Source organism: Salvia miltiorrhiza, chromosome 8 (genome assembly GCF_028751815.1).
Source record: "Salvia miltiorrhiza cultivar Shanhuang (shh) chromosome 8, IMPLAD_Smil_shh, whole genome shotgun sequence".
NCBI classification, from domain to species: domain Eukaryota; kingdom Viridiplantae; phylum Streptophyta; class Magnoliopsida; order Lamiales; family Lamiaceae; genus Salvia; species Salvia miltiorrhiza.
Window position 1 is genome coordinate 1,464,505 of NC_080394.1, and position 27,702 is coordinate 1,492,206.

At 31.9% G+C, this 27,702-nt stretch overlaps 4 protein-coding genes across 10 annotated transcripts; 2 read left to right on the forward strand and 2 right to left on the reverse strand.

Moving 5' to 3' along the window:
* Positions 1-6,698: 6,698 nt before the first annotated feature.
* On the reverse strand, positions 6,699-10,201 carry LOC130999830 (transcription factor GTE6-like). Of its 3 annotated transcripts, none has more exons than XM_057925503.1 (9): positions 10,063-10,201; positions 9,719-9,840; positions 9,113-9,331; positions 8,610-8,687; positions 8,089-8,313; positions 7,870-7,968; positions 7,623-7,681; positions 7,154-7,304; positions 6,699-7,053 (listed from the first exon to the last, which is right to left on the reverse strand). In XM_057925503.1, exons 2-9 carry the CDS (start codon positions 9,827-9,829, stop codon positions 6,862-6,864), a joined length of 1,134 nt encoding a protein of 377 aa, XP_057781486.1. In that variant the 5' UTR covers positions 9,830-9,840; positions 10,063-10,201; the 3' UTR covers positions 6,699-6,861. The 3 variants fall into 3 exon arrangements, with proteins under 3 accessions (XP_057781486.1, XP_057781485.1, XP_057781487.1); XM_057925502.1 differs by having other exon boundaries at positions 10,147-10,194; XM_057925504.1 differs by having other exon boundaries at positions 9,938-10,075.
* A 1,821-nt stretch (positions 10,202-12,022) lies between these two features.
* On the forward strand, positions 12,023-14,954 carry LOC130999833 (peroxygenase-like). Its single transcript, XM_057925506.1, has 6 exons — positions 12,023-12,514; positions 13,466-13,615; positions 13,701-13,786; positions 14,246-14,340; positions 14,478-14,603; positions 14,676-14,954. Exons 1-6 carry the CDS (start codon positions 12,382-12,384, stop codon positions 14,827-14,829), a joined length of 744 nt encoding a protein of 247 aa, XP_057781489.1. The 5' UTR covers positions 12,023-12,381; the 3' UTR covers positions 14,830-14,954.
* A 1,189-nt stretch (positions 14,955-16,143) lies between these two features.
* Positions 16,144-19,721, reverse strand: LOC130999829 (zinc finger protein HD1-like). 4 transcript variants are annotated; one of them, XM_057925501.1, is made up of 6 exons: positions 19,542-19,721; positions 19,380-19,415; positions 17,753-18,451; positions 17,352-17,546; positions 16,943-17,110; positions 16,144-16,449 (listed from the first exon to the last, which is right to left on the reverse strand). In XM_057925501.1, the coding sequence occupies exons 2-6, from the start codon at positions 19,410-19,412 to the stop codon at positions 16,345-16,347; spliced, it is 1,200 nt and encodes a 399-aa protein (XP_057781484.1). In that variant the 5' UTR covers positions 19,413-19,415; positions 19,542-19,721; the 3' UTR covers positions 16,144-16,344. The 4 variants fall into 4 exon arrangements, with proteins under 4 accessions (XP_057781484.1, XP_057781483.1, XP_057781482.1 ...); XM_057925500.1 differs by having other exon boundaries at positions 17,753-18,454; XM_057925499.1 differs by having other exon boundaries at positions 19,380-19,721.
* Positions 19,722-21,061: 1,340 nt separating this feature from the next.
* Positions 21,062-27,278, forward strand: LOC130999824 (pre-mRNA-processing factor 19 homolog 1-like). Of its 2 annotated transcripts, XM_057925487.1 has the most exons (19): positions 21,068-21,209; positions 21,306-21,391; positions 22,163-22,234; positions 22,362-22,424; positions 22,941-23,027; positions 23,107-23,254; positions 23,340-23,461; positions 23,598-23,714; positions 24,570-24,665; positions 24,766-24,825; positions 25,123-25,197; positions 25,473-25,577; positions 25,663-25,782; positions 25,865-25,951; positions 26,031-26,127; positions 26,270-26,321; positions 26,559-26,629; positions 26,760-26,891; positions 26,972-27,278. In XM_057925487.1, exons 1-18 carry the CDS (start codon positions 21,197-21,199, stop codon positions 26,876-26,878), a joined length of 1,590 nt encoding a protein of 529 aa, XP_057781470.1. In that variant the 5' UTR covers positions 21,068-21,196; the 3' UTR covers positions 26,879-26,891; positions 26,972-27,278. The 2 variants fall into 2 exon arrangements, with proteins under 2 accessions (XP_057781469.1, XP_057781470.1); XM_057925486.1 differs by having other exon boundaries at positions 21,062-21,209; positions 26,760-27,278.
* Positions 27,279-27,702: the final 424 nt, after the last annotated feature.

A 27,702-nucleotide genomic window follows, 5' to 3' on the forward strand; every position in this document is an offset into this window, starting at 1 on the left:
TCTATAAAGTCAATTTCGTAATTTATCTTTGTCCATAACAACTTACTGTCATCTTTTGGTATACATCCAAGCAATACAACTAATTTCAAACAATATGAATAATTAAACTTTTGAAAATACATATTTGTAAGTATAATTTGAGCAAAAACTTATATTACTACCTTATATTAAAATAAGAGTGAGTATGAAAATTTGAATTTTGAGGAAGAATGAATACGAACATATATAACCGAATTATTCAAAAATTCGAATAAAGAAAACCAAAAAAATTATGATAAATAATCCAATCCAAACTAAAAAAAAAATCGAAAGAACAAAAATATAATGTATTATATATTACATATATTATTAATCTAATTCGAATTTTAGATTTATATATATATATATTAAAATATATCAATTCGAATCATCTTAAAATTTGAAATGTGAACAAAATTCAATCCAATTCGAACTGAAAGTTTGAATATTTCGAATTAAATTTTAAATTTTAAATTTCAATTTAATTTAAATTGAATATTTGATCCAAGATTAAATTAAATATAAAGAGCATAACTGGGGACAAATCAGTAGCCTGCCCCAGATCCCACTGCAGTATCAGAAATGGAATCATTCCTTTGTTTTAAAAGCACTCTACAAAGAGAATATTCCTATTTAAAAAATTCCAATTAATTTGTGCAACTTTAAAATCTCGAGTGCTTTTAAAATTTTAAGCCACTCACGTGTGACTTAATTGGTTGTTTTCTTTTTTTAATGTATCACCGATTATTGTGCAACATTTATGGAGGCCAATGTGTAACTATGTATGTTAAATTTTCTTCATCTCTACCAATTGGATTGAGATTACGTTGAGGTATACTATTATACATATATTTTTCCTATCATCTCAAGGATATAATTAACGATTTTTTTTTAATTATTCGTTTACTTTTCATGATTAATAACATGTATAATTGAATATTTATATATTCATTCTAGACTAATATTTAAAAATAAATATATCAATTGTAATTAAAGTGAATAATGTCACCATATTAATATTGCATACATGCATTGATCTTACTTAAATATTATATATGGAAATGAATCCATTTCTCTATCGTCCTAAGGATATAAAGATTATTTAAATTTGTTTGTTTTTTTTTATTTTTCTTCTCTACATTTTAAAGATAACAAATAAATAACGCAGACCAACTAGTGTATTAAAAATTTACTTTTTAATACTAAATATGGAAAATATAAGTGATTATGAAATACAATTAGTAAAATTCAAAATATCAACTGTAAACTTTCTAAATAATCTACTCTTTTCTAAACGCATTAGTTTGATTGATTCTTGTGTAGTTGAATTGAGTTTTGCAAATTCATGCTAGAGCAGCTCGTGAGCTTACTTGTTTTGCTCCTTTCATTGACGATGTAATGATCTGGAAATCGAAATTTTTCGTCTTAACTTCTAGATATTGTCGTTTCTGATTCTTCTTAATGATATTTCCTTCCTTTCTCAAAAAAAAAAAATCATGCTAGACTTCGGTAAATATATATATCTCTTGTGAAATGACCCTTTTGAAACATGATCTCCAATGGATTCTCAATCATCAATAAAATCAACAATCTTTGTTACTTGATTTGATCAAAAAATTAATAATCAATTGATATGCATAAATATATATGTCTTTGTGCATATGATATCATGAAATTAGGCCGTGAGAGCTAGAGATCCACTTTTAATTTTGTGAGAAAAGCATCGACAATTATTGGTCAATTTAGCAATAAGTATATCAACTACTATATGTTATGTGGGGAAGACTAGTTGGACGTCATAGAATTTAATTTGACCTCTGCTAGGTTTGTTGCTATTTTCGATGTGATCTAAATAAATTTTTGATTATATTTATATAATAATATGCAAATCATACAGAAAAAGTAAATCACATTTGAAAAATAAAATGTGACGGACTCAAGATCGTAGAAATAGTGTAGATGGACTCAAATATGAAACTTTTAACCTTAGACTTCACCGTTAAACCATTCACGTGAAGAGTAAGTTTAGCTTTAGTTATCATTTATATTCTCAAATTTAGGGTTTATATTTTTTTTCAAAAATAATACTATAACCTTTGATGAATACCAACTTATAGAACCTGTCATTTAAAAAAAAAATTATTATCAAACCTATTTTTCGACGAAGGTGACTTGGCAAGCTAGATGCTTAAGTGTTACTACTATTTTAGATGAAAATAAATAAATAAAAATGAAAAATATTAATGTCTCATTCTTTAATACTTATCTCATAAATTTTCTCATTGTTTTAGAAAATATACTAACTTATAAAATATTTAAAATTTCATATCTGATTTTTTCGGAAGTTAATAATCTATAATCATCGGGAAGAGAGAGAGAGAAATGGCATGCTTCATCAACCAAGAGAGAAATGGCATGAGTTATCACCGGGAAGAGAGAGATAGATAGAGAATTAGTTGAGTCGAGTGGTGAAAGCCAACACGAATTTTTTAAAAAAAAGTTAAAAGAAAAAATATTGCAGTTTTTTTTTGGGATTATAATAGGGCGGTCTTTCCATCACTTTCCATCAAAATGTAAAAGAAAAATATAAAAATGACAATTTCAAAGGTGAAGCGAAAGACGACAAAAAACAACAATCGGTCATAAGCAAAGTCAAAAGGTTTGTGCATTATTATGCCTATTTTATTTATTCTTTAATAATAATAATAATAATAATAATAATAATAATAATAATAAAAACTATATTTTCAAGTTTAATGATATTGCATGATTTACTATGTTCAATCTATTGTAACTGAAACTGATGGAGTTTTTTGCATAATTAAGTCACGTTGATTTACCAGTTGAGAAGGATATTTTTTCAATAATTTGTAACAATAGCTTATCTTTAATATCTTATAGTAACATTGAGATATCATATCACCTCACAAAGTTCAAATTTTTATGTCAGTTAAATATACAAATTTTTATATATTTTTATACTGTTATATACAAATAATACTGTTGTATTGTCACAAACTCATTATATTATAAATAAAAATAATAAATTATAATAACAATAATACGCCTAATTTTTGCTGTGGCCTTTAAGAACCATAAGGGCCTAGTTTCTAAAAATTTATAATATTATAAAATTAATTGGATTGGGAGTTGCGTCGTCAAACTCTAATCTTTCTTATAATTGGTTTGTAAGATCAAAATATTTCATAAAAGTGAAAAAGAGTCGCATTTTCGATTTGCTATCTCAAAATAAAGATAGTTGGCAATATATTAGTGGCGCAAAGCGATGTAAAACGTGTGTGCAAATATGTCATTTAAAACTATAATAATTTTAGTAATATTAATAAAAAATATTCCCGAAGAAAATTTTAAAAGATTAATAGGAATAAATCATATAGCTACTTTAATAAAATAATTATATAATTTAACATTAATGTGCAGTACAATATCGCTCCTAGTTGGATATTATTGAAGTTAGAGGCAAATCTCAAATTAGTGGCATATTCATGTATGATGATATTGCTGAAATTAAAATATATATACGATTATTTTTAGGAAAAAATTATATAGTAAATCATGTTTTCTGTTCCCCACTATTAGATTTTTCCAAAAATACATCCCAACTAAAAAATTTCTATTAAAAACCCCTTGAAAAAAAATTAATTTATATCCTTGAACCATTCGCCTATTTTGAGTTTATGAAACAATGTTGTTTAGTGGATAAGGTGAAAAGAATCATGCAAAAATACTCATTATTTCATCGGTGAATTCTATAAAGTGAGGCATGAATTAAACTTTATAAGAATTGATGATTTCTTAATAGAAAATGTTACAAAACATTTTTTATGGAAGGAATACAAAAAATAAATCCATATACAATTTAATTATAATGGAATTTAATTACGTGACAGACGCTGTTTAAGGGTTGTTTTGTGCAGTGCGAGTGGCAAAGAGACTGAAAATTGTGGGACTCTATAAATAAATATTATATTTATATGTACATATGGGATATAATTGGCTTTTAATAAAATAGTTTATCTAATCAATGTGTTTAAGTGAGAAAATAGTGTTTTCCCTTCGAGAATGGGTGACGTTAGAATAATGTTCCCACTTTTTGTGTTCCTCCACTGACTGTGTATATATATATTGAATAAATTTTATCATAATTTTTGCAGAATAAATTTTATCATAATTTTTGCAATTTTAGTGATGAAAGAGTGTTATATTATATACATTTATAGGCTACAAATCCATTTTAAGACCTCATTTTTTTAGTTTTTACCCTTTATGTTTTGAGAGGGAAATAGGACTATTTCTTACTAGTATTTAAACTTATAGGGAATGGTGGCTGATATTTATCTGAACGGAGAAAAAAATTATCTGAATTCAAATTTTGGAAGGAGCGAAAATTTTTACTAATTCTTTAAATATGGTTATTTAATTTAACACTATATAATGTCTTATTCAGCATTATATGCAAATTTATTCATTATTCTCACTTCTCACGAAAAATAATAATCTTACTAGAACTTAACCCCTGAACTTATATGGAGTATATTAATTGCTCTTGTGGGTCAGATTTGAGTCGGCATTTTATCTATTTTATTTGATTTCTTTTTAATTATATCTTTTTATTTATTTATTTATGTCTAGCTAGCAATATTTTGGGATTTCTTCTCTATTTTCATGTTCACACCCAAAAAAAAGGCATATCTAAACTTTTGCAGAAACTAATATTTGACCTACATATAAATCCGGAGGACAATAAGAAGTGGGCATCACTAAGTAATACTATTTCCTATTGCATGACATCATATATATTGGTGTTCATTGAAATTATTAATATGGGATTATTTTAAAATTATAAAAATAGATGAAAAAGAAGAAGAGAGTTTTAGAAACACAATATTACATGTGGGCCCTCACCTTTCAAATAACTGAGCAAAGCTATATAATCAAGAGCTGCATATATTCCTCTCTATTATTGTTCTACAAAACTAAACTTTTAGTGGATCCTTTACTCAAATATTGATAGAGACACTACTATACTCAAAACTAGAGCCAAGTGGAAACAAATTTAAAGGACAATATAAACACAACCTATAAAGTAGTGGTTGTTCTTAAATTATTATTCGACTTTGACCCATATTGATTTTTTTAGTCCGAATTTAAAAAACTACAAATACAATATATACTTATTTATATTGTTTACTTAATAGCCCGCAACATATTTTCGACCAACTAAAGCTGACATGGATAAGAGTTTAACGAAAATTCGAGTAAAACATCTTGAAAATTTTAAAAATCGAGTTAGAAATCCGAACACAAACTTTGATCTACGGCAGCATTGATTGGCCAAAGAATTTAACGCCTACTATTAAGTGAACAACATAGATAAATTCCGACTAAAACGTCATTACATATATAGTCAATGTTTGGATTATATATAGCTTAAGAATAACCCTAAAATCCATGATTGAGATATATATCTATCTATCTATAGACACAAATCTTTTAAAATAATTTGACACCATATCAAAAGATATATAACTAGTGAAACCTAACAACCCACAAAATTTTCAGATGTTAAACTACTTAATTATGCACTATTTATATCTTTAAAGATTTGAATTAGAATAAAATAAGATTACACTATGCCTTATTTGGCCAATTACATTGTTGGTAGATGGAATTACTAGAACCATATATATCAAAGCCACCGCACAAAGTCATTATCATACAATTCTCCAATACCACCACATAAATTTAGTGTGTAACAACATTGATTCAACCATTAAAAAAGAAGAATTAAATAAAAAGGGTTACAGTGCAAAGCACTTGATTGAGTTGGATGATGCAAAAACAATGAAGATTGAAATTATTTATGGCCCAATGGAGTAACCAAGTGCCAAATTAATTGCATCTTTTTTTGAGAGTCGGCAAAACGCACAAACACACTTTCAATTAATTGTATGAACATTTTTAGTTTCTATAGTGAAAACAACGAGCATGGCCTATTAAAATTGTGATAGATTTGTTAGAAATTGAATGAAATATGTCGTGCAAGCGTTGTGCTAGAAATATACAGGGATTGGTTATCGTAGGAATTATAATTTTCGTGAGAATGTAAGAATATTGCACTGAACGTATAAAATCACTGCATTCGTCGTGAAATATATTGTATTTGAAAAAAAATAAAACTTTCGTCGTTCACGACAAATTTTTGCAATCAAATGACTGAAAATATTTATCTATTCTCAAATTAATTAAAGGTTCTCATTTGAGCCCTTTCCGGTATATATATATACATAGGGATTAGATAAATAAAAAATTATTTTAAAATATAAATTAAAAATTATTTTCAACCCTTAGATCATGAAGATCTATTGTAGATTAATCACTTCGTTAAATAAATTCGCTTCAAATCTTATCCATTTTCTTATTTTTTTTCTTTTCACAATAAATCTATGATGTTATACATAAAATTCATCAAGTTTTCATAGTTCGTAATTCATTGGAGTATTATAAAATAAATTTGTAGCCTAAACCTACCCTATATATTTTGTGTTAGTGCGAGAGAGATTTTATTTTTGTTGATAAGACGTTTTTTCTTCAATCAATAGATCAAAGGTTCGAATCACTTATGGTACGTGAGTGCGGATGCGTGTGAGTTATGGCTCTAAAAAGTAACTGCACTGCATTCTGAAAAAGTATTAATCAATTTATACCATGCCTTGCAAAGAGTAACTAGGAAGAGAGAGTTTCAAACATTTCTTCAGGCACCTATACAATGAGAAAATCATCATTTACATAGAACTATTGATACAAAACTGCATCCCACCCTCAGCTGGTGGGCTTTTTGCTCTTTCTCTGCACAGTTTTAGCTACGCTTTCGGGCATATCGCGCTTCCGTTTATTGTTGCAGTTTTGGTTGTTGTCGCCGTTGTTGTTCCCTCCGGTGCTCGGTGAGCTCTTCATCTGTAACTGTAACGTGTCTTTGACGAAAAACTTCAATTTCCACAAGGTGGATTCACTCTGCACAAGGTACATCCATAGTCAAGTTAGTTTATGGATCTTGCATGATTTAAGGGTGTAAAGAAGAGAACAGTGATATGATCGGTCGATGTTGGGAGACCTGTGCGTCAATGTCAACTTCGACAGTTTCGCCCGATGCTTGAAACGTGGGGTCGTTCTGGGCAATTATTTCTAAAGCCTTGTTGATGTCCTCGGGAGATAGACGAGTGATAGCACTCCCGAGTCGTTTCTTCTCTTCGGTTGTCATCTTTCTGAAACAAAACATATATTTAAGCATAGCATATACGTTTAGATCATGACAAGCGACATACATTTAATAACATTGAGGAAGCATCAAATACTATGAAATCAAAATGGTTCAAGTATTACAATCCTTAAGATGGAAGATCCAAGTAATGATTTTCATGAAATATTATTTCACAACTTTCCTGGCACATGGACTTCGGTATGTCAAACTGTCTCACAGGACATAATGATTGAAGGCGAACAGGAAAGGGTAGTCGAGATATTATCAAACAGATACATAAGGTATGAATCAAGAAATTTTACATAGTTGAGATAGAACAAACCTGCATTTCTGAAGTACCAAATCTCTGAGTTCCTCAAGATGTGTGTCGACCTCATCCAGCTGGAACGGTTAATAAATGCTTTCAGATTGTTTCCATGAGTGTATCTTAGGTAGAAAGAAAGATAGAGGCAAGACTAAAATAGACGAAGCAGGAACTAACTAACTAATAGTTCCTTTTCCTTTATTACCTTCACTTAGTTTCGAGAAGGGGGTTCATTTATCAAAGTACAAGAGTCGATTTCACTTACATCAAAACTTAATTCTCTAGCCATTTTGGCATGAGCAGCCTCTTGAGCAAGCTGCATGTCTAGTTGCATCTCAGCTTCTTCTTCTTTCCGCCTTTCTTCCTTTAAATAAATAATTTATATGTCAAACAATCTATATCGGCACTTATATATGCAACTTATATATGCAATAAAGGCAACATTGCTACTACTTATGAACTTTTCAAGGAACAAACAAATAACCTCTTCGTCAACTTTTGGTAGAAGTTGCAACCATTTTGTCTCGAACTTATCCAACAAAGTTTTCGCCATAACATGGACATCATCTCTTTCTTCGTTATATTTCATTGCATTCTTGAATATCAGCCTCACATCAGCGCATATTTCTCGAACATTTTTATACCCAGTACCATCTTTGGCCTCCATTCTGCATTTGATAGTGCTGAAATCCATGGGTTTCTCAATAACCTAGATTCATTTGCATGAAGAGGCCAAAACAAGTGATGAAATGAAAATATGCTGAACAAATCCTCCCATATATCATTCTTCAAAGTTCATACCAATACACTCATGAACATATTGATCAACGGATTTTCAAATTTTTTAGTAAGCATTTTGTATTTTCTGTATGCATGAAAGCATCACAGACAACAAGTGGATTTTTGTTCTTTTTTTGTGTGGATTGTTTTTCTTTTTTGTCATATTATTATTGTTATTATTATTTTGGGGAGGGAGTTGTTATCAAAGAGAAAATTCAGCTTAACCTCATAGTAGTCATGCAAGCCAAGACCTACTACGTCCACAGGCTGCAAGAATGGTCCAGCCCACTGGTGTTGAGTTAACTGAAATTGCAAAATCGAGCAACAATAACTAAGCAGCAACTTGAAAATAAGAAATACAATCTCAGCACACTCGGAACTATAGAGGGCTAGCATTGTGAAACAGCTAGTACTATACTATTCCCATCCGTGCAACTACTGTGGTAGATGATAGTGATACAACCACACTCTTACGAAAGTTATCCAGTACCAGCAAATAAGCACAAGAAAAAGACTTCACTCACCAAAAAAATTATTTTATTTCATCCTAGACTCGAGTTCTTTCATCAACATCATTTTCTAAGTTCATAACCACGTTCCCCTAACTTCTAGAGCTTTAATAGGGAAAAACCAGTCAAATATTGGATTTGTGAAACCAACCAAATTCAATGTTACATCAATCTAAAACCAACTTCACAAACTGCGCAGCACATTTCCAATAGGGTTACCTGACGCAATATCGTCCCAAATTGGCGCATAAGCTCTTGCATTCTCTGAGCAGCAGCTGCTTCCCTACTTGCTATATCTTGCTGCTTCTTCTTAAAGCTGCTCAAAGGGAACTTCTCCTTTTCTTTGTCCTTCCCTAACGAACCACCTTTTGGAGTGTTTGGGTGTTTTGTATTTGAATTAGAGTAGAATTGTTCGACCTCATTGAGTTTCTGCTCCAGCTGCAAGTGCGTAGATACAAACTTTATTACATATAGAGTTGTCAAAACCTTCTTTTAGTCTCAGAAATCCACTCCCTGATTTGATACAAATGGATCATACATAGTCATAATTACTAAGAACACTGTAAGAGATCTCGAAAACACTTGGCTCTTAGATAATCGTGCATTTCCTAAAACAAATTTATCCTCCCAAACTCACAAATTTCCTAAACCTTTTAGCTTAGAACTGCAAAGTCACAAAAGGTTCACCTCAAAATTCAATTCCAAGAATTTGAAAATTTCACAACTGGTCACGAGAAATCCCAAACAAATTCAATGAAAAAAAGATCACAAATTCAAAAGAAATACAATGCAATCAAATTTTTAAAAACCCCACAAAAGCTGCACCTGGTCAACTTTTATGGACATCTCCTCCACGCTTTGGTTCAAGCTCTCCGCTTGAGACATATCTCTCGCCGTTTCCGGCGGCGCAACCGCAGGCGCGTCAACAACCCCCATCACCTTTCAAGCTGAGGAAAAGAATCATGAATCATAATCAAGATTTTCACACTCGAAAAAAAAATTAAAAGAATCCTGCAAATTTTCCCCAAATTTTTCCATGACTACCAAATTAAACGCTGAGATAAACGAATATATCGAAATTATTCATTCGCGAAGCACCAAAACACAATTTTCCGATGATATGATTTAGATTGTTGAGCAAAACACATTGAACACGGATTTCTGTTTACCTGGGGTTTAGCTGATTGAAGAAGTAGAAGCAAAAACCCCCTACAGCAATTTTAGTAAAGAGGATGCGCTTTCCTTACTTGTACCTTTTGCTCATGTGCTTATTCAACTTGTACACTTTTGGTTTGCTAACAGAAAGGAAAAAATAAAATCTCGGATATTAAGGCTATAAATAGTGGCGACCCAATTGACTAATGCTTGACTGCAATTGTCAACAAATTTTCTACTTTTATGATACTAATATTACTGCCGTGCGATGCTCGGTGATACTTATTTAATTAAAATATTAAAATAAAATTATATTTTAGAATATTATAGTATGTGAATATATAATTGGTGATAACAAAAAAATTATATTTTAAAATATTATATTTAGAATGAAGATGGTGCCTTAAAATAAAAATGAAATCATCTTATAATTATAGGCATATCAAATGAATGATCAAGAACTTGACAAAACCTTTTTATCTAATGATTATTATTATCTATTTAAAATTTCTACCAAAATATCTAGATATTTTTCTTTCAAATTTTCTATTGGTCTTGAAAGGGTTTTTGGAACTTTTAATTACTTTTTACTGATTTTCATTTTACAACATATTTTTTTGAGGCGTTAATTGATTGTAAATTCAAAAATTATTAGTGAATTTTGATATTTTTTTTTAGCTATGTAAAGTTGTAGTATAAATACATAAACATTAGCTCATTTCAGAATTTGCTCTGAATTTTAATTTCGTCCAAATCAAAACATACATGAAAAAATTTAAGATGACTAATATGTAAAAACACCCCTAACGTTACCACCCCAACTACACTTAAGCCCCTAACCCCAACTACACTTAAGCCCCTAACATAACGTTGATAGCAACTAACACCCCAAAATTCATTAAGTACTACAATTAAACCCATAAACAAAATTTCTTTCACAAAATTAAGAAATTCATTTTTTTTAAATTTATATAATATATAAAAGGGGATTTTTCTCCCTCCATTTTTTCTCTTTCTTCTCCCATCAATTTTTTCATATAAATAAATATTTTCATACACAGACAAAAATAAAAGAATTGTAAAATTTTAACAAAGATAAAGAAAATAGAATATTTTAAAATTTTAGGAACTTATTTGTTTTAAATTTATTTTTAATAATTTTTATACCATATTAAATATTTTGTTACAAACTTAAACATAAGATGCTTATTAAATATTTCTTCATTAATTAAATTTGATATTATTTAAAAAAGTATTAAAATTGTAAAAGAAAAAAGAGATGAAAAATAATAAAAAAAAATTGATGGGAAAAGAGAGAGAAAAAATGGTGGGAAAAAATGGAGGGAGAAAACTCCTCTTTTATATATTATATAGATTTGAGTATATAACATCAATTTCTTTTTTAATAAATTACATAAATAAATAAATTTTAAACGCGAGACAGAGGATTCGAACTCAAAATCTCAGGTATGGGTATTTTGTAATTTCTGGTATTACTTTGCCATATTTTCTACTTCTAATTATTTGTCAGTTTTTTAGTTTCACAATTTGTGCAATTGATTTTTTAAGTTATCTATATTATAATTAATTATATTTAAATTTAAAAATAATAATTAAATCTGGCTGAATGATCGAAGTAATCATGATTAATAAACCACTAAAATAATTAGTCGCATTTTTTAAAGTTAAATAAAAATAAATTTCAACAATTTATAAGTTTCTATAAAAAATAGTTTTCCAACTCCAATTTAACTTTTTATAATATTATAAGTAATTAATAATTTTATAGAAATAACTCTATTATGTATTTTAGTTTCATCTTTCTGTAGTTTTCACTATTTAATTAGAATTTTCTATTTTTAACTCACAATTTCCTTTTTAATTTATAAGTTTAATTATTGATAATGCATAAATTCACGAAACATCTCATAAACTCTCTAAAATAAGTTTAGCGAAATACAATTCAACGTCGATCACAACAATACGTCGTCAAAAATTGGATTCGACGTATGCGTGTGTTGATCAAACAATAGATGATTAATGCTCAAAATCTGAGATTTTGTGTTCAAATTCACCGTATTTATTTATCTGTCTAATTTATCAAAGTAAAGATCGGATTTGGTCAAGACGACTCGAATCCCTCTGCTTGAGACTGCTGCAGCGACGGACACATGCATATGCCGTCGCACGTGTCAAATAGAAGTCGTATGTGAGCGCCGCCGCCGCTCTGCATGTCCGCCACGCGCCGTCTCTCTCTCCTCGCCACCGCTGCGCCATTTTCTATATATCTAACTCTCTCTCTCTCTCACTCAGAATTGATCAGTGTGTGAGATATGGCGAGGTCTTACGCTGTGGCTGCAGGTGGGATGGACAGAAACGCTGCATTGTCGGCGGAGGCGCCGCTTGCTCCGGTGACTATGGAGCGGCCGGTGCGGACTGATTTGGAAACTTCCATCCCTAAACCATGTGAGTTGCTATAATTAGAGGCCAATGCAGAAAAAAAAATGATTTTTTGTTTCTTTAATTTCTTTTTCTTTTTTTTTATGGATTTTGATTAATTCCAAAATATGGCACTGTTAGAGGCGAGTGTAGAAAAAATTTATAGTTTCTTCTTTTGTTTTTTTTTTGTTTTTTTTTTTTTTTGGATTTTAGTTCGGAAATATGGTATTATTAGAGGCGGATCAGAAAAAAAATGGTGGAGTTACATTTTTTTATGTTTTGAAATTGAGGGAAGACATTTTTTTACAATTTAATTTGGTGATATAGTTATCATATCATTAATTATTCATATGAAACACTGATAATTTAATAGTTTTATAAGAATTTTTTTAAAAAATGGTGCCCCTTGTTTCTCTTTGGTGTGGATTATATTTTCTATGTTTTGAATTTGAAGTTAGATAATTTTCTTGTAATTTGATTTGGTAATATAGTTATTGTATTATCGATTATTCACACAAAATACTGATAATTTAATGAATTTTAAAATATATATATATTTGGTGTCGCTTGTTCCTTTATGGCGTGGATTATATTTGCTATATTTTGAATTTGAAGTAAGACAATTTCTTGCTATTTAATTTGGTGATATAGCTATTATATAATGCACTATTCACTTGAAACATTGATTAGAGATTGTATAGTGAATTTTTTACTTTACAATCTCATCACGTATATAATAAAAAAAGTTGATAAAATGCAACTAAATTGGGACTTAATTATGCTTCTTCTTCCCAATAGGTTGGGATTGCAAGCCACAAGTCCACTGGTCTCTCTACTAAAAGCTAACAATGCCATAGTGAAATTATTGGAATCTAGCAATTTTTAGTTTATTAGAATGTTAAGAGTGAATCATTAGTGGGGTTGGATTAGGTAGCCTTGCAAAGGGGTAAACACTACTTGATTTATGTGGAATTTCAGATGTGGCTAGGGCATTGGTGGCCCCCGATATGGACCACCCGAACGGGACGCCGGGCCTTGCGCATAACGACTTGAGCGTGCTGCAGCAGCATTGTGCCTTCTTTGATCAAGATGATAATGGGATCATCTATCCATGGGAAACTTATTCTGGTATTCATAATTGCACCTCCCATGATTGATTAGGATGTTCATCTTTTAAATTCTCTCTTGAGTCTCCTTAATTGTGTTTTTGTAGGGTTTCGCCAACTCGGGTTCAACATGATCGCCTCCTTCGTAATGGCGATTATCATCAATGTTTCGATGAGTTATGCAACGCTTCCGGTGAGTTCTTGAGCCAGTACTCCTCTTGTAATTGGTCTTGAAAACATGTATAGTAAAAATGCGTTTATTTTTTGTACTCCCTCTGTCCCATTTATAATTGCACAATAAAACGGACACATATATTAAGAATAAAGTGTTAAGAGGTGAGTTCTTGAGCCAATACTCCTCTTGTAATTGGTCTTGAAAACATGTATAGTAAAAATGCGTTTATTTTTTATACTCTCTGTCCCATTTATAATTGCACAATAAAACGGACACATATATTAAGAATAAAGTGTTAAGAGTGTAGAGTACGTAATTACCACCTATTTTCAGAAAGGGGTCATATTATAAGTGGGACAGTAGGAGTAATTGATAAGACAACTAACTCATGATATAAATCATCTATATTAGTTTAGATCATAGAAATTATGAAGGATTTTGAATCTCAAAGTTTCAATTCATCTTAATATTGCTTAGGGATGGCTTCCTTCTCCTTTCTTTCCGATATACCTTTACAACATACACAAGGCGAAGCACGGAAGCAGTTCAAGAACCTACGATAGAGAAGGAAGGTAGGAAGCAATTCTAGTTTATTTTCCCTTGAGAAAGGAAGCGGTGAGATTTGAACCTTGGATATATATAGAAGGTCTTCATCGTTTGAATGTTTGAAAAGGGACAACAATTTCTAGTATTCATCCTCGAATTTCAGGTACTGCCCACCGGAATTCGAGAGTATATTCAGCAAGCACGCGGCCGAGTTCCCGGATAAACTTACGTACGGCGAGCTATGGAGCATGACCGAAGCAAATCGAGAAGCATTCGACATTTTTGGATGGTATGAACTAGTATAGTTTCATTTTTTTTTTTAAGTTTTTTTTGAGTTTTAGTAATTGAAGAGGTGGTGCAGGGTTGCTAGCAAGTTGGAGTGGACTATTCTGTACATTCTAGCAAGGGACGAGGAAGGCTACCTTTCGAAAGAGGCGATACGACGTTGTTTCGACGGGAGCTTGTTCGACTACTGCGCCAAGATGCAGATGGGTGCCGAGGGGAAGATGAAGTGATTAGATATTTAGATATAAGTACTTAACTAAGTAATTAAAGATGTGGTTAATCCGACTTCGTGAATGAGCAATAAAATCTGGCTGAACATATAACATATTAGCTAACTTTATGTTAGTTCTGGGTTAATAGTGTTTTATATTTTTAGACTTTTAGGATTTTTAATAAAATGTTATGAACGTTGGTTTTCTTTTAAAAGATTAAAACTTTCAAAGTTTTTTTTATAAGATATCTCTAATTTTTGCTTTTTCGAATTTTTTTTTGAAACTTTCAAAATGTTTTATTATACAGTGAAAGACGTTTTGAACTTAGGTTTTCATTATAAAATGTTTTATTTATACAAAATTTTATGGCTGAAAATTTTATAGGAAAAGTATTGAATTATCAATTTGATGGTGTAAGATTTACAATTTAACAGAAATCAGTTTGAGAAGAGTCATTTTTCGGTTATGGAGTTTTATATCACGAAATATTTTATGGACAATGCTGAAAATTCGATGTTTTTTAGTAGAAAACAAAAGGTTCGAGATATTTTATGAAAATGAGCAAAAAATATTCTTTTTGTTTTTTATTAACTCATTGGAAGCACTTGCAAGAACGAAGTTAGAATTTTAAATATATAGAGACCAATAAATGTATTTCTATATTTAAGAATAAGTTTAGATGGATAAAATTATACTTTTTTTTATACATATAATTAAATATATATATATATATATATATAATAAAATATAATTAACTAAAAAAGGTTGATTCGACGATAGTCGAGTGGCTCCATTTCTAATTTGAAGCTAGTAGATAAATGAACCAATTGAGTTTTAATTTTCAAATATAATTTATAAAATTAATAAATTTAAAATAAAACAATATGAAATTGACTTATGGTCACAAATAGATAGATATGTCATATACAGGGGAAGGCTAAAATAAGAACACTTCTTAAAATATAAATTAGGAACCATTTTCAGCCCTTAGATCATCAAGATCTACGGTTGATTCATCATCTTGTTGGATAAATTCATGGTCCTGAGTTCAAATCCCAAAGGTAGCAAAAAATTATTTTTCACAATTCATACCTTTATACAGTTTATTCATGCATGTTATACATAAAATTCATGCATTTTTACTGGTTCGTAATTCTTAAAATAAGGGTGGTTTATTGAATAATCGCCCCCGTCATATACATATATACAACGTTATATGCCTTTTGGATAGAGAAAAAAAATAGATGTCATGTTAACTAATTAACAAATACATACATACATAGTAAGAATAATACAACCATACTATTATAGAAGCTCGATTCACCTACATCATAGTAAAGCAAAATATTTTTTACAAATATCACTAGTTAACTTGTATATATATATATATACTGCGTACAATTGTCATTAAAAACTACATGACTGTTACCATATATGAGATAAAATAGGCCAATTTTTTTTAGATTTTTCAAACGATTACATGCGAAATTGCTGCAAATTAAAGTAATTTATAAGTGACAACTAATTCTCAACTTAAATCCAAGATTGAATTGGATAGTTGCACTTAAAAGAATTCACTCCACTTATATGTGCCAAAATATCTGAGGAATCCAGCTCATCTTCTTCTTTCACCACAACCTAAAACACAACATAGAAAAATGGACTTAATTTTGCATGTTATAATGGGTATGCAATTTTGGTTAAAAATAAATAAATAAGTGTGTTTAAATATATGATTTTTTTCCCCACCTAATTCTGATTTAGCATTGCACGTGAGCTTAAAATTCCAACTTCAAATACACGAATTTTCAATTATTATGAATTTTCACAAGATTGTCAATCGCGCTCAAATTAATTATGAGGTGGACGCCTGAAATGTCCACATGGCTTAAAACATTCGATGTACTAAATGACGTAGTCGAACGTCCACGTCAGATGACATAATTTGCCACTTCATCTAGCCGTGATGACATTAATTCGCCGAAAATCGACTACCGTGTGAAATTCATATTAATTCAAAGTTTGTGTATTTCAAGACATAATTTATAGTTCATACGTAAAATCAGAATACGCTGAAAGTTCGTGTATTTAAGCACAATTACCCAAAATAAAATATTGAGACAAGATTTACCTTTCTTTGATGATCACGAGGGATAGAATTGGAATATAGGCCATCTTCATCCACATCATCTTCATGGTTGTTTCCCATATGCCTTCCAACTTCTCCCAATTCATCATTCTTAGCAAACCTCCCTCTCACCCTAGGCCTACTGTCTGCAAGAGTTTTCCGGCAAGCATACTGCACATATACACATGCACGTTATAGTAAAAACTTCATTAATTTAACGTAAAAACTACAAACCTTGTACTGAAACGTATAAAGTAAGTGCACTTTCGTGATCTTGTAACTGCACTGTAATTGTGCCCGAAATTCGAATCCAAGGCCACGAAAATGCAGATGCTTTATAGGTTAAGTGCAATTTATAGTTTTTACATTAAGAAATCTATTTATTTGATCCAAACTTCAAAATTATGGTGACCTTGATTTTCTTGCTAAAGTTCCTTTCATTCCTTTTCTTCATGTATCTATGAATCTTTCTTTTCCTTTCTTCAACTGAGAGCTTTCCCACTTTAAATGTGGGGTCTTCCAAACTTGAAATCTCTGATGCCAGAGATGAAGTAGTTGTTGTAGTTGCTCCTCCATGATATAGATGCTGGCTTTCATTACTAAGTCCCTTAATTGAATAGGCCAACAAAAATAACATACAAGAGATCAAAATAAAGCAAGATTATTGTACTACATAAAAGTATGATCATTAAAGAAGCATTATTGCGTATATATAGGGTTAGGTTCTAGCGAAATTACTATTTTTCGTGAGAAGTCAGAATATAAGACAATATATAGTGCTGAATAACGATATTAAGAAAAGCAATGAAGTACCTGAAGATCAGTAGGGCAGTTGAAGGCTCTCTGCATATTATCAGGGATGAAAAAAGCAGCATTATCTCCTTGAAACTCCAGATCTTGCATCCCCATAAAAGCTCCCGAGCTTTGCGTCGACGTCGTGAACGGAATACCGGGCGGCGGCCCCAAATACGGCACCATGATCGAGTCGATGAGCGGCTGAGACGCCTTCATCCGCATGAAAGACGACATACATTCCTCCTCATACGGCCCCGCCGCCGCCCACCCACTCGCCGCCGTCATGTCGAGCTGCCCGTTTAACGAGGAGATGTCGAACGCTTCCTGACTAGCATCATTGTCGTTGTTGTTATCGATGTTGTTGTTGTTGTTGTTGCTGCTGCTGTTGTTACTGATATATTGATGATGAGAAAAAGAGGGAGAAGTTGTGAAGTCTATGGCTGCTGAGATGTCATTCTCCTCATCGAATAGCGTGCCGGCGGCAGCTACGATCGGCGGCGGCGGCGGTGGCGGCTTGATTTCGTCGTCTATGTTAGTTGAAGTGTTGAAGTTACTCATTTCAACAGTAATATTAGAGAGTTGTATTTGATAAGAAGATTGTTTTTCATGATCATAGGTGTTTGAGCCAACTTCAGAATTTTGGACAGTCTCTGGGAATAATTCAGACTCACTGAATTCCAATAAATGGCTTCCAATATTGGGGTTGCTGAATTCCTCCTGCTAGAAAAATATTATAAAACAAAATCACAACATTTTGCATGTGTGTGATGAGACTAACTAGAAAGTTTTTTGTGACTAAAGAAAATTTAAGGTCAAATTAATCCATTTCACTCCAACAAACAAAAAGAAAAAGTCTAGCTAGATAGTTAAAAATAGGATTCCTTCCCTACTAAAAAATAAGTGTTTCATCTTTTTACCCCTGTAATGTATTGCATGGAAATTAAAAAGGTAAAGAATTTGTCACTATTAGAATGACAAAATGAGAATTATGCATCATTTTACCACATAATCCATTGTTTACTAATTATTTACTAATTAAGATGGGTTGGAGGTTTGGGATAGCTGAGGTCCTTGATAATTTCTATCACCTAAACTAATTTTGTTTGATTTTTATTACACGAAATTGTGTGTGATTGGAGAAACTCTAATAATGAGTATTAAAGTATTCAATTATGTATGTAGTCCATCATTAAAGTAAACATCCCTTAAAATGATTTGTGTGTATGACATAAATTTTACCTATATAACATGGTTAATATCTGAGATCAAATATCTCGTATTTGAATTCGCTCGTCACTTTGATCTTTAAAAATTTATATATTCAACCAAAAGAAAGGTAGATCAAGAACAACCCCAAATTCAAATCCATGATGAAAATGTGAATACAAAGGAGAGATCACATAAGAACCAATTCCCTTGAAGGAATCATGAACCAATTTGAACAATTGATCTTTATATGTTCATATCATCATATACTCCTTCAAGACAAATGGTTCCCACATGAACTCATCCCTAAAAAACCATAAATGATTAATAAAACTTCATGACAATTAAGAGAAATATATGCATGCATGATCATGATCATAAATCACCATAAAACAAGAATTAAAGGATATAAGAATATTTAGGAGCCAAAGGCAATTACAATGGAGAGTTGTTGATCTTGTGGATGAACCATCTCCTGCAACATGATTCTCTCCCACAATTAAATTTAGAATATTAATAAGAGACTAAAAATATACAAAAGATTAATGAGAGATCGGATTATGGGCTTTTCCTAACACTCCAGAAAGGAATACATGCTTACAACATTTTTCTCATGGCCACTTTTGATTTAATTCAGAGGTTGGAATTAAACGTCAAAACAAATGGCACCAAAAACTTCAAACTAAAACGATTGGACAGAAAGTGAAAGGCTCTTTTGTTTATTTTTATTTTTTTTATAATTTGGCTCTTTCTTGGTTTGGAATTTTTAGAGAGATTAAGAAATGATGAGAGAGAAGGGAAATATAGTTGGTTATATAGCTAAGAGGGACGACCGTACAATGGAGTCAAACCGACGTTATTGGTTTGCCACATAAATTTTTTTTGTCAAATAAATTTTTTATTATAAGAAATGTGAAAGTAAATGCTACAATTTTTTAGAATCAAGTTAGTAATATAATCTATTAAATACGATTACGAAATGTCGTCATTAGAGAGATCCAGTATTCCCGTCTATTTGTACATTTTCTAATTTGGGATGTAAACTAATTCAAACTTATATATATAGACTTAGGATCAAATTTAAATATGATTTTTATTTTATGAGCTTTTAAACATGAAACTTTAAATAGCATGAAGTAATGTCAACAACATAATTTAAATTGGTCGGTATGAGGTCACACAAAAACATACCCATTTGGAAGTGACGCGCATTTAAAAAAAATGCCAGATGAAATTATATTGTAAATGAAAAATGAATTTCACTTTATGAAAAATAGGAATAGAAAGTAAATAGATTGTGGTGAAAATGGGCATGTTTTTGTGAGACGATTCAAATGACAAAATGAGTATGTTTTTATGAGACAATGTGAGTATAATATAGAGTTAACTACAATCTGACACTCGACCAGTCAAGATACAATAACAACGTATATGCTTATAGCCTGCAACATGATGCTAGACAGAAAGATGAACTTACCTAGATTTTGTATAATTTTCAAACATCCATATTATATGAAGTACATAGTTCTGTTGCACGTCAAAACTAGTAAAGGTAGAGACTATCTCTCTAACATATAATTCTCTCACCCAAATACAAAAAGCATTGGTCTCAAACAAGATTATAGGAAATTCAAGCATTCAAAACTTAAAAGGATATCCTTGAGCCCATTCAAGCATTCAAAAACTCTAGAATTTCCCAAGTTATTGTTTAAGGTAAATCTTACAATTCCTATTTTGTAGTATTAGTGAGTCTAACCCAAACTTAAATTGAATAAGTTTAGTCTTAAAATTTGCTCACTTTAGTTAGAGAACCAAATCCCACACCAACCTACCTATATCGCAGTACTAACATGAAGTGACAAAATTAATCGAGATTGAATTAACATTACGAACTATAAAAATAGTATCTACTATCTAATTATAATTATAACACATCCTATAAAAAATTAGTTTCTATAGCACATTGAATTGTATCACTCAAATAATGAAATAAATAACCAATAGGAAAAATATTTTTACTCTAGTGATTGGTAAAGACAAGGGAGGTCAAAATTCGTCAAAGGGTAAAAAGGGGCAAGGATAGCTGTTGGGCGTGGCATTAGCATAAACGCTCTGGCATTAGCAATTTCGCGACTCCAAATTTATACAACTTTGAATCGACGATTTTGTGGTATTTGCCTTCTCACCCTCCCTCACTGTATCCCTCTTGCTAGACCATAAACCCTAGCGCATATACAGAGCAAAGCAGCAAACGCCATGAATTGTTCAAGTAAATCCACCATCTCTACTTTCTCAGCTAACGCCTGCATCTAGCTTTGCTTGTATTTTGTGTTTTGACGCGTGTATTTCTACCTTTTCTTCGCAGTTTCTGGCGAGGTGCCGGAGGAGCCTGTGGTCTCGAAGAGTTCCGGTCTCCTCTTCGAGAAGCGCTTAATCGAGCGTCACATCTCGGTTCGTTTTTTTAATTTTTGATACGCTTTAGCATTTCTATTGTTGAGTATGCTTGATTTCACCTGTTGATTGAGTTTATCTTTATTCATTTTTGTTGAATTGCGGCGAGAAAATTTAGAAGGAAGGAGATTTGAAATTTCCGGAGGGAATTGTGGCATGTTTGATTTCTGATACCTCTCATTGTAGTGAGATAAAAATGACTGTTTTGTGTTAAGTTGACTTTAAGAAGTTTGTTTAAGTAAGATCTTCGATTCTTCAATGTTCCTTGTATTATTGGTATCCAATGTAGTATCCCAATTGGTGAAGTTCGGTACGAGACATCTAGCTCCTTAAGGAATAACTGAATAATCCTTTGATTCAACCTAGATAAATATTGAAGCTTTATAATTATAAGCATTTGAGCTTTTTTTTCAATCTTTCACAGTTCTCGAGAAATGTTATATTGCGAAACACGTTATGAAGAAATGTTTTTAAAAGATAAGACTAACTTGACTGTCCTTATTCAGTTCAAAAGAGCTTTAGATTTTATTTATCCAGGCGATCTTTTGGTTAGTCTTGATGTAAAATTGTAAATTGTAACTGATGGTATTTTGAGCCTCTTGGAGAAATTATCATAACTATTTTTTTCTTTCTTTCTTGTGTTCCCCTGAAGTCCTAACATCTACCATTGGTGAATTATGTTAGTAAATCTATCAGTGATTGAAGACTCACTATTTATGCCTTCTTGTCCTTTTCTAATCTTTCTTTTTTTTTTAAAAAAAAATTGCTCAGGACTTTGGTAAATGTCCCATTACTGGAGAGCCTATGACAATGGATGATATTGTTCCTGTCAAGGCTGGGAAGGTATGATTGCTGCATATTTAGTAGTTTGGTTTGGATATTAGCCCCTTTTGTTGTTAATTTCTGAGGATAGGTATCTCTTTCTTATGGTAACCATGTTTATATTTTGAGCTTGATTATTTTGTGCCAGATTGTGAAGCCCCGACCAATGCAGACTGCTAGTATCCCTGGGATGCTGGGAATGTTTCAGATAGTACGTGGTTCTCTTTCTCAACTTCTTTAATACCGTTTCATCCTGAATCTCAATTGTTGGACCAAAATATAGAAGATTCTACTTTTACCATACACATTTTTTTCCCCTTCATAGAGGAAAGAGTTTATATACGGCTTCTTACTATGGTCATTGAACTTATTACTTTGTAATTGTAAAGCATACACATTAAGTCTAATTTGTTTATATAGAAAAGTCCCAGTCTTAAGCTACAATGAGACTGCTATTATTTAGAGAGTTGCATATATTAATACTAGACAGAGCCACTTTGCAAGAAGATCATTATTTTTAAAAAAATCATTGTCTTTCTAGCTGATGTATATCTTTCAGCCAGATGGAGGAAATAATTTTTCTACTGAAATGTAATGGTGCTTTGTTGCTTATTGGATTCCCACATTTTCCTTGTTTGGTCTTAGTTTTATTACAAATCAGCTTAGAAGTGAAGATGCAAAATTAAGCTCTCACTCTTATGCTTTCTTCTTATTTTATTTACATTAGGAATGGGATGGTTTGATGCTATCAAATTTTGCATTGGAGCAACAGTTACATACTGCTAGGCAAGAGCTGAGCCATGCCTTGTATCAGGTATGGATTTGTCAAACTGTAGCTTCATGATGTTGGCATGGTATACAATGTTTACTAACATTTACTTTGTTCCTTGCAGCATGATGCGGCATGTCGTGTTATTGCAAGGTTGAAGAAAGAAAGAGATGAGGCAAGGGAGTTATTGGCACAAGCTGAAAGACAAATACCCATGTCTGTAGCTGCACAAGATACAGTGAATGCTGCTGCTTTAAGCAATGGGAAAAGAGGTTCCTCATTTTTGAGATTCAAAGTTCATTCTATGTTTGAGTTCTTGTGTGGGGTTTTTGGTTCATTTTTCAATTGTGCTTGTAGCAATCGAGGATGGTGAGATGGGTCCTGATGGTAAAAGGGTTCGGCTAGGAATCTCAAATAGTATTATTTCAGAGCTTACAGATTGTAACGCTGTCCTTTCACAACAAAGGAAAAAGCGACAGGTATGTCCTGGGTTAATATAGTACTGTGCCTCTTGTCAAATAGAGTGTCCATAAATCTAAATTTTCACAGGAACTTCTGTTTTGATGCTCTTTCATAGATATGTATGTGAGTGTGTGTTTGTGTGTGGTCTGCCAGATACCTTCAACATTGGCTCCTATTGAAGCTGTGGAGAGGTACACTCAACTCACTGTAAATCCTCTTCATAAAACCAGCAAACCTGGGATTCTCTCGATGGACATCTTGTACTCCAAGGTATGAAAAGTTCACTTTCTATCTATATCTTTCTGCGATAGATTTCCTTGAGTGTTCAACAGATTGCTTCCCTCATGTTGTGATGTTTCATCCAGTTTCAAGACTGTTTAAAAAGTCAAGTTCTGATATAGTCTCTGGGGAAGAAAGCTCATATTCTTCAACATTGATAAGCAATTTGTAGGACAATATTCAACACAATCACCAAAGAGATATATGATGCGTGGATGTTGGTTCATCATATAATTTAATGATAATGGCTTTTGCTTTTGTTTTTGGGTTCTGCCCGAAAAAATTAAGAAGTAAGTTAGAAAAGAATGCTCCAATACCTGATATGCCTTATGACTCTTATCACATGCTAATCTTCATTATGTTTTGCATGCTAATTGAAATCACATTGATGATAATTTGAAGTAGTCATCAAATTGTATACAGCAATGCAAAAGGTCTACAGAACTGCCTTTTTTAGAACTGTTGGCTTCTTTGCTATGATAGTTTGAGCATTTTAAACGGAAGTTTCCAACATATCGGACTATAATTTAATTATTACTCAAAATAGATATCTGAAAATTATTCAGCACTAGTTTTAAATTTCCTATCTGTAACTACTAATTTTGTTTTTTCATTGTTACTATGGTATTTGTGGTAATTATTCTAGAGTTGCTGGCTTTTTTTTGTCAGTGCCACTCTCCCCAACTTTGGTATTCCATAGCATATGGTTGTTGATTAGTTCTCTAGTACTCTGCAATTTTCCCTTATGATATTAGTAGGTGTATAAATTTCCATCAACTGTTCTCTTATATATTCGAATTCTTGATATAAAGACATTGTACGACTTACTGTGGATGTTTCTTTTAGGATCTCATTGCCACTGCTGGGGCCGACTCAAATGCTGTAGTTTTTGATAGATCTTCAGGCCAAGTAGTATCTACTCTAAGTGGCCATTCAAAGAAGGTTTGCCGAATTGAACCTTGTTTTGTTTTCTATCTCCCTTTGTTTAAACTTGTTTTAACTCTTTCATGAAGATGGATAACATACTTCGGTTCTTGTCTAGGTTACAAGTGTCAAATTTGCTGCGGAAGGTGAATTAGTAGTTACTGGTTCTGCTGATAAGGTAATGCCAAACATAAAAGAAACATTTTGCGCTACTATTTTCTGTTCAAATAATGCTTGTTTCTATAAGCTTTTGAAACATGTGTGAAATGCTCTTCATATTTTCTACCAATCAGAAGATTTTATGGAATTTAAAAGATTGAGCTTCTTTTTCTCCTTTATTTCCAATTGAACAGCATTATGTTAAACTTTTTTTTTTTTTTTTTTTTCTGGTAAACGTTTAGGTTATTATGTTCTACCGCTTGCATTTCCCACAAGTTGTGTGTTGTGGAACATCATATTATTCTTCTCATTGCAGACAGTTCGTGTATGGAGAGGTTCTGAAGGTGGAGATTTTGAGTGTAGGCACATTCTGAAGGATCACACTGCTGAGGTAATTAACTTGTATGCTGGTTAGTGGAATGTAATCTTATACAATTTGTTTGCTGGCTTATCTCTTGCGTTAATTTGCATTATGCTCCTCTAATTGAAATACAGGTATGATTGAATTCTGGCACACACAAGTAGTATTGCTATAGCAAAAGATGTTTAGAAAATAAAATTCATAAGATTAGTAGCTACTGGAGTAAGATTTGGGCTTGAAAATTGGTGAATTGGACGTATGTCTACTCTGAAATTGTTTATCGATTCTTCCTGACTGTATGACAGGTGCAAGCTGTTACAGTCCATGCAACCAATAACTACTTTGTCACTGCTTCCCTTGATAACACATGGTGCTTCTATGAACTTTCTTCAGGTTCATGCCTCACTCAGGTACATACCTTGTCTCTGATTTGTACACATAAAAGGAACCAAATATGTTAATTTTCCTGTTTTTTTAATTTGTTGGTCTTTGCAGGTAGAAGATACATCGGGATCTGCTGAGGGATACACATCTGCGGCCTTTCATCCTGATGGTCTCATCCTTGGAACGGGTAATTCTGGGGGGCTTGTTAAGATTTGGGATGTAAAAACTCAGGTGCAGATTCGTTTATATGAATTTCCGATCTATTTGTTTATTTCCTTGTTTGATTCTTCAATTAATCTAACTACCATTGCAGACAAATGTTGCAAAATTTGATGGGCATGTAGGGGGAGGTGGGGCTGTAACGGCCATTTCATTTTCAGAGAATGGTTACTTCCTGGCGGTAGGTTTTCCTTAAATAGAAAGTGAATAATGTGAAATACAAGTTCTTTATGACTGCAATATTATGTTTGAACTTTCAGACTGCAGCACACGATGGAGTTAAACTTTGGGATCTGCGAAGGCTGAAAAATTTTAGGACTTTTGCCCCTTACGATGAAAATACACCTACACAATCAGGTTTTTTTATGTATACATATTTTAGAAGTTAAGCAATAAACTGTCTAGTTTGTGGTTAAATGTATATCTGTCTGTTCTTTGACTGTATGCAAGATAGTGGATTTTCTCATTTTCCTCACTTGAGACCTTCCTGATTTTGCAGTGGAATTCGACCATAGTGGAAGTTACCTTGCTCTAGGAGGATCAGACATCAGGTATTGAAATTTGAAATAACATTATTTGGCTTAAGAATGTGTTGAAACCACCACAAAAAAATGAATAAATTCAAAAGTACGCGTAACTGAGATATTCTGTTTTCTTTAATTTTTCTGAAGTTCTTTAGTCTGCAGCTGTCATAGATATATATGAAGATCTTGAAGTGATAACGATGATTTTTTTTGTTTTTGTTTTTGTTATTGTGAATGCTTCATTTCATCTATGGTATATTACAGAGTCTATCAAGTTGCGAACGTCAAATCTGAATGGAATTGCATAAAAACATTCCCCGACTTGTCCGGCACAGGTATATCCCTCGTCCTCCTTGCACCATACATGTTCACCATCCTCGACCATGATGCTTTGACAGTGTATCTTTGCTTTTCATGTTGCTTCCGGTGAAAATCTATTCACTTGCTCTAACTGTTTGGGTGCAGGCAAAATAACCAGCGTCAAGTTTGGCCCCGATGCAAAATACGTGGCTGTTGGGTCGATGGATAGAAACCTTAGAGTATTCGGGCTACCCGAGGAGAATGACGATCAATCAGAGACATGATACGTTTCCCGCGGTTAGATTTTATTGGCTATTCTGATTATGATTGCAACGCGATGAAAAAAAAGTGAGTCACTACTATATGCGACGCTACAGGTTCCGTTTAATCCACAGAACTGTGGTTTTTTCGGGCTGGAGAGCCGATATAGGCCCCGAGTTCTCGAGGCCTTTTATTTTGAAACACAACCGAGAGGGACAAGAAGATTTGTATTGTCTGAATATTGAAGTTCAACGAGTGGTTGTTGTGTAAGAATAGATCATCCCATTCCGAAGAGCTGTTTCTGTTGTTAAAAATTGAATAGAAGATTCGATAATTTTTAGGATATGCTTTCTTTGTTTCTGTTTCAAGTGTTTTGCTAATGTTTCACTACTGATTTATGCAGTGGTAATTTTTACTTGTCAATTTTATGCAGTGTGTGGTAAAAGGAGGCTATTTATATCTATTGATACTTCTTAATTTTAGAAGTCTTGAGTGATTTTAGAACAGGGTTGGGTTTCAATACATAAGTAATTATATTTTCGTGATAATGTAATTGCTTTGTAATTATGATTTTTTTGGAATTTGAATTCAGGATTATATAGTTTGTAGGTTAAGGTAGGTTTTGATTTGATCACATTCCTTATACTATATGTTTATATATAAAAGCTAAATTAATTGTCAAAAACACTTCTGTCAAAACTTCATCAAAATGATTATTAACAACGATTAATTTTAATTAGAGTATGTATATGTAATTAATTTGCTTAAAGAATTTAGTTTTTTAAATTAATTAATCAATCAATCGAATTTATTGTCAATTAATATATTTTTAATCATTAATTACATA